The sequence below is a fragment of the Haemaphysalis longicornis genome, unplaced genomic scaffold (genome assembly GCF_048455015.1).
Source record: "Haemaphysalis longicornis isolate Haplotype H1 unplaced genomic scaffold, Haemaphysalis longicornis Haplotype H1 scaffold_5, whole genome shotgun sequence".
Taxonomy (NCBI): domain Eukaryota; kingdom Metazoa; phylum Arthropoda; class Arachnida; order Ixodida; family Ixodidae; genus Haemaphysalis; species Haemaphysalis longicornis.
This window is the reverse complement of record NW_027526385.1, coordinates 52,185,514-52,201,185: the sequence shown is the minus strand read 5'-3', so window position 1 is coordinate 52,201,185 and position 15,672 is coordinate 52,185,514. Positions and strand designations below refer to the sequence as shown.

General features: G+C 50.4%; 1 protein-coding gene across 2 annotated transcripts in view; it reads right to left on the bottom strand.

The window, feature by feature from the left end:
- The window catches only part of LOC144138214 (poly(A)-specific ribonuclease PARN-like), an 81,276-nt gene that overhangs the window by 52,999 nt on the left and 12,605 nt on the right, over positions 1-15,672 (bottom strand). For both annotated transcript variants that reach the window (XM_077670400.1, XM_077670401.1), the window contains exons 6-7: positions 11,783-11,843; positions 9,081-9,243 (exon numbers count right to left, since the gene is read on the bottom strand). In XM_077670400.1, coding sequence (XP_077526526.1) covers positions 9,081-9,243; positions 11,783-11,843 — 224 coding nt within the window. The remainder of the gene's footprint in view (positions 1-9,080; positions 9,244-11,782; positions 11,844-15,672) is intronic.

Here is a 15,672-nt window from a genome sequence, read left to right as displayed (position 1 = left end):
CCCTCCCGAGCACAACCGCAGGAAACCGTTGGATCATCGTTGCAGTGGATCATCTTACCCGATATGCGGAAACAGCCGCACTCCCCACTGTCACGGCGCGTGATGTGTCAGAATTTCTCCTCCAAAGGTTTATTTTGCGCCACGGCGCGCCCAAGGAGCTCTTGAGCGACAGAGGACGCGTCTTTTTATCCGACGTTGTACAAGCCCTGCTGACCCAGTGCCAAGTCGTTCATAGAAAAACTACAGCGTATCACCCACAAACCAATGGGTTAACCGAAAGATTTAACCGCACGCTTGGCGACATGCTTTCGATGTATGTCTCTTCGGACCATTCAAACTGGGACTTGGTTCTGCCATTTGTCACGTTTGCATATAATACGGCGACGCAGACTACGACGGGCTTCTCGCCATTCTTTCTACTCTATGGGCGTGAGCCTTCCGGCTCCCTGGACACCATCCTGCCCTACCGTCCCGATGTCTCCGAGTGCAGGCCCGTTTCCGAGATAGCTAGGCATGCCGAAGAGTGCCGTCAACTGGCTCGATCCTTCACCGCTGCGGAACAAGGGCGCCAAAAATCTCGTCGTGACTTTTCAGCCACCGCACCTACCTATGCAACCGGATCCCTCGTGTGGCTGTGGATTCCGTCCAAGACACCCGGTCTTTCACCAAAACTCCAAGCTAAATACCATGGACCCTACCGAGTTATCGAGAAAACGTCCCCCGTGAATTACGTCGTTGAGCCAATCACTGCCACGACCGATCTTCGTCGCCGTGGGCGCGAAACAGTTCACGTACAGCGCATGAAGCCGTACTATGACCCCGTCGTTGTCGCATCGCCTTGAGCCGCCAGGATGGCGTCTCTCTTTGCCGGGGGGTGATTGTAATGAAGATACTACGAGCAGCAAGGGCACTTCCTTAAATGGGTATGTGCGTAGTATCGGGACAATTCCCCCAAAGCGGGTATGTGCTCGAATGTGGGACAATCCGCCACAAGCGGGTATGTGCCTGGATCTTGGACTGGCAGCCCCACCGAGAGTGCTGTGCGCGAGACTGCTTCTGAGACCCGCCGAGAGCTCGCTCTGACCCGTTTGGACTTCACGGCAGTAAGACCTCGCTATAACGCCCTGTCAATAAACCCCACTATAATACACATTATTAAAGCGCATATTGATGCATGCTCTGTGGGGATCCGCTTGATCCCCTTTCCTCCTCCCGCGAGCGCGATGTTCGAACGAGCGCGCTTTCCCGCGCTCGTGACGTCACCTCGCGGGCCGACGCGCCGGCGGGCACCGACTGTCCCGCCGCCGCTGTCGCTCCTCCTCGCCCGGGAACCTGCCTCCTCTCCTCCGCGCCTTAAAACCGCGACGCGCCCGTTTCGCGGGTCTCTCTCTCTCTGCTCTCTGGGCTCGGTCGGCTCTCTCGCGAGCTCTCTGGATGTCTCCCTGACTCCAGGGACTCGGGAAGGAGATGGAGGATGGAGTATAGGGAACGCGAGGGGTCGCGGATCGTATCGCACCCTCGCCGCCCCACGTCCAGGAGAAGGGAGTCGGATACCGGGGCGCTCCATGCCCCCGGCCGGCTCGTCTCCTCCCCGCCGCGCCGGCCGGTCGGGCGCTGTTTGGCCCCGATCGGACGCGTGTCGGTACAGTGTAGTTCTTAACCCGGTATTGGCGTTATTATACACTGTACGACTCGGCCAATAAACCCCATGGTTCGTCCTGGCCCTTTGGAGCCTGTCGTCGCCTGTGTCGGTGAGTCGAACCCGTCGCGGCGTCTCCCTTGTGGACGCCGCGTACCTCTCTGGGGCATTTTGGATGGGTCATTTCCGGGCGTCGAGCTGACATCGTCGCTCAACGTCTCTAACGAGGCTAGCCGGGGTCGTTTGTTATCCCGTAGCCAGACCCAGTAAGCCCACATTGGCGCCCAACACGGTATCGACACTGCGCGACGGAGCAGGCCCTTGGCCTTAGTCCCTGTGCGATTTACTGTGAGGTGAGCGGTTCGGCTTCCGAGCACGACGCTTCGGCGTAACGTGCTCCCGCCGCTCAGCGCTGTCCGCGGATCGAGGCGGTTATCGCCCAACCCGCGCCAGCATGGCTCTTGGGAGCACGACGCTTTTCGTCGTCACGTGCTCCCGCCGCTCACCGCTGCCCGGGAACCGAGGCGATTATTGCCCGACCCGCGCCAGCATCTCCTGTGTTCTGTACGACTCAACGTAGTGGCGATCCTGAGCCTGCGAACTTGACGTACGATTTGAACCTGGAGCAGAGCCATACGCTCGCTACGTCGGAAACGAGAACACCTTTTGCTCGGACGACGTTAGCCTGCGGCCAATGTATCTCCACGTGCAGACGACAAACGGCTTTTGTGGCCAAGTTTGCGTTTCGCCAAGGAGCCCCTTGCGCCTCGTCGGGGAGCATCCTGCTCCGACGACGATAACGCGCATTCGTCCTACCGAGTGCACCATCGCACGCGCGGACGCCAAGGCCCTGTCGCAAAAGAGCGCATTTTGCTCCCACGACACGGCCGGGACCGCATAGCACATCCCCGCGCAGGCATTGTACGACGCTTTGTTGTCGATCGTGCCGGCGCGCGTGAGATGCAGTGCGCTGAGTCCACAGCTAGGCCCACTGGGGAGCACTCTGTTTCCCAGGCATAGCTCGCCTTACGATCTCGTGTTTCCAAAGCACGGCGGCCCGCTCGCCGCGTAGTGCTGCGGACTACTTAGAGATCGGGCCACACGTTCTGAACGAGTTTGACCGTTTCGTCGACAAAAGTTCGTTCGTAGTGGAGACGGACCACGTGGCATTCAGCTGGCTTAAGCGGATACGCGAACCACGCGTGCTGGCCATATAAGCTGCGCCCGTGAAAACGTCACCGCGCGCAATGGGAGCGGTATATAGCACCACGTGGTGGCGGACACATTACGTGAGCCCCCGTGGCCGCTTGAATGTTCCTAACGCGCCTAGCACCCGACGGGCCCCGTAGCCACGTGCTGAACGTCGGCCAGTTGGTGCGAGCCCCGAAGGGAATGCATTAAGCGTGCGATATCGCATACCGAGCAGACCCATTGTCAGCCGGTATTGCATCCAGCAGAGACGAGCAGGTGCCCGGTGATCAGAACGATCCGTGTTGTAAATATGATTTTAACTGGCTCTGTGTGAGTCGTGCTCTGTGTGAGCGGGCGACGCGGTCGCCGGAGGCTACTAACCGCTTGTATTGTGGTTAGCCTCGAGCGCTTTGCAGCTCGTACTGCTGCAGGCGCGTTTTTTTTTATTTCTCGGATTCGTATCTGCTACATGCTCAATGTCTCTCGCTGAAGTTTATCCCACCGAAGGAAATTCCCCCTGAGAGTTTCACGGTGGTGAGCACCCGCAGTTTGAGGAAGGTGTACGATACTTCCGTGACTCGCGGGCGGCTGGGCGAGTGGCCGCAAGACTTTACGAAGTTGTGCCGCTCCACGACCTGGCCAAGCATGTAGCGAGTTGATCTCCACTATCCTCGCTCTTGCCGTTGCGCTAAAGGAAGGGAAACGCGAACGAGGCGGCGGATATTAGCCCCCGTCGCTAACCCGGAGTTCCTGACGCGCGCCGCACCTGACGGAACATGCGACCACGTGCTCGAATGTGTTCGTCGGTGCGATCGTCGAAAGGAGCACTGCCACGATTTGGCAATCCCTAGACGAAAAGCGCACCCGGGGACCACATGTTGTCCGCCGGCATCGCCTTTGGCAGAACAAACCTCCTCCGAACGCAGCAGGAAGGTCCGCTTTGTAAATATGTAAATAGTACGTCGTTTGGCTCTGTGTGAGTCGCGCTCCGAGATGGAGCGGGCGACGCTGTCGCCGGAGGCTGATCACCGCTGGTGTTGCGGTAGGTCCCGTGCGCTATGCAGCCAGGCTGCTGCAAGCGCGTTTTTTTATTTTTTGCCTCGGACCCGTGCTTGCAAGGAGCGGATGGGAGTTCTGCCGATAAAATCTCACCCGATAATGCCCCGTGAGGCGCATCTAGGGTGACGATTTGCCGCAGTCTAGGGAGGCCGCGTTGGGCTTCCCCGACTCGCGACAGGCCGGATAAGCGAGCGACCGTAAGACTTTTACGAAGTTGTGTCACTCTGCGAAATAGTCCGGCCGCGCACACAGCGATGAGGCTTTTCTCTTCTCGCTCGTGCCGCGCATGCCACAGCGCGAAGTCCGGATCACGCAAGTTATCCCACTTCATGCACCCAATCGAGAGGCGCAACCACGGCAAAATGCGGCGTACACTTGGGGACTCCACCCCGGTAGCCGTAGTCGTCGGTTCCTTTCGGGCTGCCGCTGTTTGCTTCGCGGATCGGCGACATTTTCGCCCTGCGGAAGCGCTAGGCATGCGCGATGAGGACAAAGGACCGCGATATTCACCCGTTTGGCTTTTTCCGCGGGCCTGATCATGCGTCCTCACGTCCGAGCGGAGCGTTGGCGCGGGGCGACGTTTCCGCCCCATGACCAACCCTACCGAGCGCCAGCGAGCGCCAACGCCGCAGCCACGGAGAGGTTTCTTCGCGACGCCCGGCTGGGCAGCGAGTTTGCCCCCTCTCCTCAGTGGCGGGCGGAAGCGCGTCACGTCAGGCGACGGCCCACCAACTGGCGTGACACGGCAGGTAGACCCTCTCTCATGGCGGATGTCGGAAAGACACCGCGGGAGAAGGGCGCGCCACTCAATCGGCGGCCTAGGGAACGACGCGGGCCTCACGCCCTTCGTTCCAGTATTCTTCCCTCCATGCCTTCGTCGCCGATAGCGACGCTTTGGAAGGGGGGGAGGATGGCCGCCGACGAAGCGAAACGGGGAATGCCGGCTACCTTCCGTGCGACCGCTGTTACGCACTACGCAGCCGTTAGCTCTCCCCAGTTTCTCGCGGCACCGGCGTTACGGCCGCTTTTTTCGGCCCGAGCCTTTGCACGCCCCTATCGCTGTTCCCGGCAGGTAGTTTTGGGTTTCGCCTTTCGTCTCCCTTTTCGCAGCACTGTTCCTTGGCTCGGTCCCCAGCCCGGTTTTCTTCAGCTTCAGTTGCCGCACCACACACGACCCTTGCCACACGCCATCCTGCATCGGCCGGCGGCTTCAACGTCGCCACTCGCTGTGGCCATGGCACACCTCTGCAGCTCGGGCGCTCCGGCGCTTTCTCGGGGCACTCCCTCACGATGCCTCGTGCGGCGCCGCTCGCCGCGGCTCCTCTCCCTGGTGCCTTCGGCGAGCGCGCCCTGGGTGCTCCTTCGGGACCTTCAGCCGGTACGGCACCCTGCAGCTGCGGCTACCTTCCACCTCCGGTGGCCCTCTCCTGCTGCAGCTGGTCGAGCTACGCCTGGCAGCTTCAACCCTCGAGCATGTTGCTCGAGCGTCCGGCGTGAACCTGCCCCGCGGTCTGGCGGTCTTGGGCCTGGCTCCCTGGTGTCCTGGCGAATCATCTAGACGGCCCCTGCTCGTGCCGACCACTCGGGCGTCGTGTCGAACTTTGGAACGGCGTGTCTTCGAAGTGTGGGCGTGTGTGTCGGCGTGGACTCGAACGTGCGGACATTCGCGGACTTCTTGGGCTGGGGACCCGTTGTAAGCTCGTAGGGTATGTGCTGTGCCTGCAGTGGTCGAGCCGGTCCTTCAGACCGGGCTCGGTCTTGAGGAGGGGGGGATGTGGGGATCCGCTTGATCCCCTTTCCTCCTCCCGCGAGCGCGATGTTCGAACGAGCGCGCTTTCCCGCGCTCGTGACGTCACCTCGCGGGCCGACGCGCCGGCGGGCACCGACTGTCCCGCCGCCGCTGTCGCTCCTCCTCGCCCGGGAACCTGCCTCCTCTCCTCCGCGCCTTAAAACCGCGACGCGCCCGTTTCGCGGGTCTCTCTCTCTCTGCTCTCTGGGCTCGGTCGGCTCTCTCGCGAGCTCTCTGGATGTCTCCCTGACTCCAGGGACTCGGGAAGGAGATGGAGGATGGAGTATAGGGAACGCGAGGGGTCGCGGATCGTATCGCACCCTCGCCGCCCCACGTCCAGGAGAAGGGAGTCGGATACCGGGGCGCTCCATGCCCCCGGCCGGCTCGTCTCCTCCCCGCCGCGCCGGCCGGTCGGGCGCTGTTTGGCCCCGATCGGACGCGTGTCGGTACAGTGTAGTTCTTAACCCGGTATTGGCGTTATTATACACTGTACGACTCGGCCAATAAACCCCATGGTTCGTCCTGGCCCTTTGGAGCCTGTCGTCGCCTGTGTCGGTGAGTCGAACCCGTCGCGGCGTCTCCCTTGTGGACGCCGCGTACCTCTCTGGGGCATTTTGGATGGGTCATTTCCGGGCGTCGAGCTGACATCGTCGCTCAACGTCTCTAACGAGGCTAGCCGGGGTCGTTTGTTATCCCGTAGCCAGACCCAGTAAGCCCACAGCTCTTCAAGATGTCGCTTGATTTTGACCAACCCCAAGCATGCATGAGCCTAATCACAGACTGTGCTCCCGCAAAAAGTCGTTGTAGTCTTTCTCGACATCGCAACGCAAGTGAACACACTTCTTTGCCTCTGCGGTGAATGGTATCATCTACCTTCGTCGGGAAGTAATTCCTACAGCATAAGCAAAGCTTCTGACCACTGTTTGTAAGATCTTTTAAGATCCTTGGAAATAAACAACTGCAGCTTCCCCTTATCCTCGAAGTGTCCAAAGTAAAGGTTGTCAGATTTTGTAGTGGGATAAAAGTTTATCTTTCCAACAGCTAAAAAAAAAATCTTCAAGAAGCACATCTATTTATTATCCCCGGGAGCCTGAAAGACGGACATTTGGGAAGACGAAGTTGTTTTGCAGTTAGCACTTCGCATGTACCAGCAGGTAGAACGGAAATACACATTTGACTATGACGATCGCATGTCAAATATTCTCAGTGCCAGCAGCGAGGTTGCTTGCTTATAAATGGGGTAAATTAGCAATAATGTGCGGTTAAGCAGCGTCAGAAATCAAACATATGGGTTTATGACACAGCTAGGACAAGGCGATAAAGAAATAAACTGGTAGCCTTACTCTGGTGGGAGAAACAAGCTCAGAAACGTCACAATTATTTTAATCCCTACTGCAACTAACAAGTTGAACTATGGTAAATATGAATACTATGATCAGTTTTCTTTATATCAGTCGCTTTATGTTTCTAAAATGTAAGAAACAGCCCTAGTTATTTGTCCTTTTTCACTGCGAACTGCTACTCAACCGTTGATCGGACATTGAAAAAATGTGTTGAATGGGACCTCATTTTTCCGAGTTAGAACAAAAATAATGCAACAAATGTTTAGCTTTCTAGAATACTCAGGAATTGAATGCCATTTTGTGTAAATATCGCGAAAATTGAGAAACATTATTTTTTTAAACTGACGTCGAAAGGTGGGCCTTTTTTCAAAATTTTCATTTTTTGTCGCATTTCACGAAGCGGTATTTTGGTAAATTTCCTTAGTAGTGCATTGAGCAGAGTATGAGGTGTTCAGCAGCCCCTCGTAAACACGTCTCAAAAACTATACGGGTGAGCCTTTAGGACGATGTGTAAAAAAAATTTTTTTTAGGTGTGCCACTTTTGAACGTCATTGCTCTGGCTACAAAGTTCGGGAAATATTTTCTAAAAAAATATAAATATTGCAAATTCAATTTTCGGAAATCGGGCAGGAAAGTTTGCGAATATTTGTTTAAAAAATTAGGAAAATTCCGAAAAAATTTCATATCGTTTTACAGGACCCCAAATTTGCCACACCAAGCAATGTGGAAAGTAGCCCGGACCAATCGCGTTCTAAATATTTTTTTATTACATCAACGATGGTGTTTCTCACTAAACTAATTCCAGTTCCATGGTGAAGGTACAATGCTCTACACAATATTAAAGTTTCATCTCAAACGAAAAATGGTCATGGCACCACTTTGGCTGTCCTTATCTGAACACACCCAGTTGGTAGTTAAAGGTTTTTCTTTTTTCTTGGTGTTTTGATCAGGCTGTTTGATTTAAAAAGTTCGTTAATGTTGCCTGCATCTCCTGCTTTGTCAGCAAGAGTACCAGCTGAAATTAAATCCGCAAGTGCTGCAAGGCAGGATGAACAATGTGCACGTCCACCATTTGCACGCAAAAGCAAACGCTGATGGAGCGTATGAGGCACAGCAAACATGCAAGGAGCGAGCGTCCACAGACTACATGGAAGATGCAAGATAGAGAACAGACGCTGGCTTTCACTGGATTGTATAGTGACATGGATTGGATTGACAATTGCCTGCTCTCAATGTTGCCTTGTAATAGAAAAAATCCACCAAACTTGTCATTTCACACAACACACTTAATCTTGATTGTTATAATGTTTCTTTACATTTGTTACCACCTAAAATCCACGACAAACACTTTAAATTCTTGTGAAAAGACAGGGCCATTGATTCTCTTTAGAAAAATCAAGGGTTTTCAAAGACCATTTAAAAATTCCAGGACTTTCCAGGCGTTGAAATTGGCACTTCTTAATTCAAGGGTTTTCAAGGACCTGTGCGAACCCTGCCAAGCTTTTCTGGTCGGTCAGCACACCTGTCAAAAAAACCGCCCTACAAAAGGTATTGTGCTTCGGGCAACTGCGTTTTAAGCATTATGTGTAGGCATTGAGCTCTATGGGAGGCACACCGGTGGTCACAATATAAAAAAAACCCGCGTTATATCCGGTCCAGCACAATGAGCAGTTACGTTATAAATGACCTACACTGTTAATTATAGTGCAGTGTGATGGGCTCAGATCCTCCCCCCCCCCCCCCCCCCCCTCAGGGTGGGTAATTTTCTCTGCTATGCTACTTTTACCAAACATTTTCTAACGTGCATTATCGCATAAAAAATGAACAGGCAACGCCTTCCCCGACACCTTCCTTGGCATTCTTTCTCGTACCCATGCACGCAAACACACACACATACACACACACACGCATAAATACATAATTTTCTTGCACGCTGCCTCTGCCTCTCCAGACGGCAACATGACTGATGTATCTTGTACCATCTTGTCCCTTATCTTGTTTGTCCCTTTCCAGTAAAAGGGGGGAGGGGGGTAAGGGGAATGAAAATGGTGGAACTCACAGCACGCCCTTGATGAAAGCCTTTGCGTCGTTGGGGACGTCGACTCTGGCTATCTTGGATGCATTGTGGTTGCCCGAGCCAAGCTCACTGATCTCCGAGGCGTGCTTCTCATCCAGGGCTCCTCGAAGCTGCTCGAATTCGGAGGGCTTGAGGTAAGTGGTGCCTGCAGTGCGTTTTGAAATCAATCAATCAATCAGTATTACCTGTATTGAGAAGCGCAGGGCTAATAACACATCAGAGAAAAGCTCATTCCAGATGCCTCGCCACATGGCCTGGAGGCGATGCAACGACAACCCGGCATCTCTAAGTCTCCGACTTGAACGAGCCAAAAACGCAAGACAGGTCTCCCCACACGCGAAAAGTAAAAACGTCTGTGCATCGAGATTTCGGCGCACGTCGAAGGCCGAAATAAATGGTCGAAATAAATCCGGAGCCTTCCAAAACGGCGTGCCTCAAGGCCCAGGTGTAGCGTCAGCGGGTTGGACAAAGGGTCGTGTTATATTCCCCATAATGCCCGTAACAGCGCACCATAACATACGCCTCCTTGCCACAACTGTAAGCTTGGTGCATCCGGGGCATCTCATGTCTTCCTTATGTCAGGTCATATTTAAAGGAGCCACGAAGACAAAGTTCAACTCTATTGAATTTGAAGGAACTAGAGTGCTATCTCACTCAACTTCATCCCAGCTGTCAGACTTTTTTACCCCCCCCCCCCCCCACTCCAAAGAAAATTAAAAGAAATATCCAAAGAGATCCAAATTTCGCAATACATGGTGCAACCATAGAGTTTCTTAGTAAGTATACGAGAGAGGAAACTGCACCTGGGAATCCATGTCGTCATGGGGGGTTATGGGAAGACCCCTGCTTCTGGCTTGGGCTTGGCACGACAATTGGATTCTTAAGCGTTTTTCTGGATTTGCTTTCTTCAGTATGCATTAGCACGCCTACGAGCTACGAGGTAGCCGAAAGTCTTTCTGTTCTGTGACAGCTGTGAGCCGTAACAACTTCGTGTTCAGTGAAAGAGCAGGCAGGGCGTGATCGTACCTAACGTTGGTCGTGCCGGAGTCGAAGGAACGTATGACTGAGAGGGTGATAAGTTGTAGCTGACGAAAAAAAAAAAAAAAAAAAAAGAAAAGAAAGAAGCCAAACACACTTTGCCGAAGACAAGATACGACAGGTGTGGGTGCCGGTATCCGCCCCTATCTTATCTTCGTCCACGACTGTTTAGCGCCACGTTTTCTTTTTTCTTCAGGAATGAAGCAACTCGCTCGGCAACAAGTTTTGTTAAACTGTAGCCGATGGTCGGTGCGCCAGTTCACTACGAAGGCGACGTTTTCGTAGGCACGCTCAAAAGCATTTCCAAGCCGTTCAAAACAACGTATTACTTCAAATAATGGTAAAATAATAAAATAAGACTCTCTAATGAGTTTCTCCCAAAATATTAACATTGTAGTTGCCCGCCAGCTTCGTCTGCAGAATGGTAGGCACAACCTTTCCGCAAAAATAGGCTTTACATCTGTTGTGTTGTGTAATGTAGTTCTGTTCATGCCACCAGGTGGTGCACAATGCTAAGGTGGCCAATTTCCAGCATCATCATCAGCAACCGCAAGCCCGGTTATAAATATCGTGTAACAAGAATAAAGGCTCTTTTCCGTGGGTACGAGGTAGCGTCTGCGTCTCTCTGCCACGTGTGGTGACTTGGTGGGCGGTGGATACAACAACATTCTTTTTTCTTATCTTCGAAACAGCCTGTTTTATTTTTTTACACTTATACAATGACACATCATTCCTTGCACTTTCGTGGGACTTCGATTATACGGCCACTAAAACACTTCTGTCTAAGCCAATGACGAAACTAAAGCGAGCGCATGGAATAATGGAGGTCCAGGACGACACAAATGGCCTTGATATGAGCCGCATAGCCGCTACCGCCAGATTCCTGTGTAGTGTATATTGTAAGAAACTCTATGGGTGTCACTAGTAACACAACAGTGTTATCTGTGCTAGTGTTATCTGTGCTAGTGTTATCAGTGTGTAAACTGTGCAATGGCACTCAAGTGTTGCAGTCAAATGAAACTTACAGGTCCCACTAGAATCGACCAGTCACGTTTCTTAACGCTGCCTCAGAACGGCAGCTGTCAATCGCGCAAACAAGATTACGTGACGTTGTAGAGAAATCCCCAGAAAGTGTCTCAGGAGTCGGCACCCCTTCACCTGTTTGTCTTAATATATCTCGACAATTTCTTCGGCATTTGCTATGTGAAATTGGCACCATTGTTACTGGGACAAAGCAATCTTTCTAACAAATCAAGTTTGTATTTTGCCTGTGTGGCCGAAACCGTGCGCTCAATGATTATCTACCCGTTACGAGCCTGCTCGAAGCCTGCCAACGCTTACGGTGATACACAGGCCTAACAGTTACCGCCATGCCACGCTGTCAATACCTTTGTGGGCCCGATTATTTGATTGATTCTATTTGATTGATTGTAGGGTTTAACGCCCCGACGCAACGCAGGTGATGAGGTGCACCATAGTGGAAGGTTCCGGATTAATTTTGACCACCTGGGGATCTTTAACGTGCACCAAAATCGCGTACATACGGGCGTTTTTGCTTTTCGCCTCCACCAGAAAAGCGGCCGCCGCGGTCGGGAATTGAACCCGCGACCTCGTGCTCCCGATTACTCGAGCCGAGGTTTCCATACCTTGGCTGAACAGCTTGTTGAAGTCAAAGCCGTTGCGTGTCAGGAAGTGGAGGCTGCTGGCCTGTGGGACAAGGAAAAGCACGAGGGGGGATTAAATGGGGGGGGTGACAACTTCCCCAAAATACATTTTGAAAGAAATGCAATCACACGAATAGACGGCAGAAAATGCGTGCAAAAAAAGTTTACCGTCCTTTCCTAAAGAGAGTTGAGAGAACAGGCTAGCTAACATTAAAGGAGCCATGAAGAGAAAATACAACTTCGTTTAATTTGAAAGAACTAGGATTCAGTATCTCACTCAGCTCCATTACAGCCACGAAATGTGTTTTTTTAATGAATAAAAAGCAAGAAGTATTGAAAACATTTCAAATTTTGCGCCACAGTGACGTGTTATGAGCAAGAATGACGTCATACGGGCCAACAATAAAGCGTAATTTTCAGTCCGTTAACTGCACGTTAGTATTCAAGTGATGCAGTCAAATGGAACTAGAGGCCCCATTACAGACGTCCAGTCATGTGTCGTCGCGACAGGTCAGTTAGGCGGCCGCCAATCGCACAAACAAGGTTCCGTGACGTCATAGAAAAGTTGCGGGAAATTGGCTAGGGGGTCGCGACTGCTTCACACATTTTTTTTAATATCTCCGTTATTTGTTCGAAGATTGCGATGATATTGGTATCATTGTTATCGGGGCTAAGCAGTCTTTCTAATAAACCAAACTTGTACTTTGTCTTCATGGCTCCTTTAAGGGGGGACACTGGTCTTGAGGACCAAAAATTTGACGAAAAATCAATTTTCTGTACCAATTTTATTTGCAGTTTGCATGTCCAAAAGAATGTAGCTGCAAAATATCATACCTGTATCATAAGTATTCACAAAGCTTTCGCCTTTGAAGGTCCTAAATGACCATTTTTGCCTATGTTTGCAGAACCAATTTTTTTTTCCACATGGTCAGCTGATGGGTACAATATCTTGGGATGTACTGGTTCAATTTGTATCATTTTTGCTGCATTCGAAAGCTTACAAATTGAACAGTGCAATAAAACCACAAAGTATAATTTTTTTTCTTCTAGTACAACATTTTATGCAGTTAGTAGTTCTACAAAAACATTGGTAATTGATTACTTGACATTTACGAAGCTTACAGCATTTGCAGAAACGATGCTAAAATTACTGCTATGGTATAGCTGCACTCCCTGGTCCTTCTAGAGCTCAAAGGGATTAAAAGCTATTCGAGTACTTCATAGGTAGATTATGAAAAAATTGCCTGAAACAGAATGGCATAAGATGTTGCACAACCCTGCCCTTACACCACATAGATAAAAAACTGACTGCATATTCGCGCTCAGGATGTTCAGATACACTCAGTGTGTAAATCTCAAGCGCATAGGTCAAAAAATAACAAAAACGTCCTCAAGACCAGTGTCCCCCCTTAATAATGCGTCGAAAGTGCGCCCACCCTCCGCTAAAAGCGAGTCAAACCTTCAAAGACCTTCAAATTGTCAACGAAAAACAAACCCATGCGACGATTTTTCGCGCACCGAGTAAACGCATCAGCAAACAATCAAACTGTACACCGATACAGTGAAACCCCGTTACAAGAGACACTGTTGCAAGAGACACTTGGTTATAAGAGACATTTGAATAAGTTTGTTGGTTTTCCTCCTATGTTTCCCATATTAGCAACATTGCTTACAAGAGACCTTGGTTACAAGAGACACGTTTCTCGGATCCCTCGAGTGTCTCTTGTAAGGCGGTTTTACTGTTTGCAAGATACACTTGGTTATAAGAGACATTTGAGTAAGTTTGGTTGGTTTTTACAAGAGACCTTGGTTACAAGAGACACGTTTCCCGGATCCCTCGAGTGTCTCTTGTAAGGCGGTTTTACTGTTTGCAAGAGACACTTGGTTCTAAGAGACATTTGAATAAGTTTGGTCGGTTTTCCTATGTTCCCCATAATAGCAACATTGCTTACAAGAGACACGTTTCCTGGGTCCCTCGAGTGTCTCTTGTAAGGCGGTTTTACTGTTTGCAAGAGACACTTGGTTATAAGAGACATTTGGATAAGTTTGGTTGGTTTTCCTCCTATGTTCCCCATATTAGCAACGTTGCTTACAAGAGACCTTGGTTACAAGAGACGCATTTCCTGGGTCCCTCGAGTGTCTCTTGTAAGGCAGTTTTACTGCACATGGTTTATGACATAAAGGTATACTATTGTACTCCTTCATGATCAAAGCACGCATTGTAATTTTATCTAGAACCGTTTCTCTTCATGATTTTTAAGCAACAGTTTTGACACAATGGCAGCCCTGTTTCACACACTCATCGTGTCGGTCCCACAAAGAAACCTTTCGCTTTGAAAAAAAAAAAAAAAAATGTCTGCCATGGATGAAAGAATGCTTCGTGACGGAAGAAATTTCAAAATAACCGTGAAAAAGTAGCTGTAAATACTGTGCACAACGGTTTACTAGAATGTCATCCCCAGTACAACCCTTGGACACATGAGTATCTGTTGGCTTGCTTTCTGGTAACGTCGTGCTGTGACAAATACCTACAGCCCATATTCCAAGGTCCAGGCTAGTTTACGCGAAGAGAATTCAGAGGTTTATCCCAGACTTTTGAAGTTCCATGTGTGGATTTCAAGGACCACAGATTGTCTGCTAGAAATCCTAATGTTTATTCAAGGAGACCTGTCTTTATACAAGCCCTCTTGTCAAAATTACGGCTTCAGCAACATTTTCTTCAGCGATTTCTCGCGTTGAAGTGTGACGCCACAGACAGGAGCAAAAACAAAAAGGAGAACTATGAACAAGATGGGCGCCGTCAAAGGTTGAAGTCAAACTGAAGTCAAACAGCACCCATCTTGTTGATTCTTCTGCGTCCCTTGTCCCTTTTTGCGCTGTTACACTTCAACATGAACACCCACCAACTCACCCTACCATCAAGTTTTTTGCAATACGATTTCTCACACTTGTTATACAGCTGAACCCCTTTTTTATAAGAGACACGAACTGGGGAGCAGCTTCTGTCTCTTAGATGAGATGCCTCTTATAAGCAGGGAACCATGTTTCCACTGACTGATAAACACTTAGTTCGATGTGAGCACCCTACGACTAAAATAAGCTCGAAAGAATGCTACAGCATGCTGCAAAAGGTTTATTATAACTCATGTTTTGCCCCAAGAATTCATGAAGTGGTTCTGAACCTTTGTTTTTTATTAATGGTTGTATTTACCCTGTTTTTTTTGCAACTGCTTCTACAAGCTTCCTCTTCTTTCATTGTTTGCAGAAGATGAACCGTAGATGACGAGTTCGCAAGCCTGATGCCAGAGCCCACACCTTCTTACGCTGTGTGCTCTGGCTATTCATCATGCTCGCAGGACTCAACATCTGCAATGCTTCTTGATTGGCAGCTACGCAATTGGGAGAGCCCACTGCCCACTCCAGGTATGCTTGGGTTGCACAGAAGCCCGCATGCGTGGTCACGCTTGTACGCATGGTGGTAAGCTTTAACCACTTCTGTACGTTTCATTTCCATTGGCAGGGCTTATTGTCGTCGTTTCGTAGCTGACTGAACCACTCTGTGTTGGCTGAAGTTATAAGAAATAGCGAGTGCGGGCATCTGTCGTCCCCTTTGATCCCACAATGGACGCAACTGCAGTTAGTGACTGGTGGCACCACATCTAAAGTTAAAATGTCTTTTACAAGCGAGATTGTTGACCAAAAGGATAACTTGTCCTTCATAAACAACTATCATCTACATCCGGTGTCTGTTATAAAAGAAGTCAATTTAATGGGAAAGATAGGGCAGCCATCCATATGGGTAAACAGTGTCTTTTATACCCAATTTTCTCTTACATTCATGCCTCTAACAATGAGGTTCACCTGTAATTACA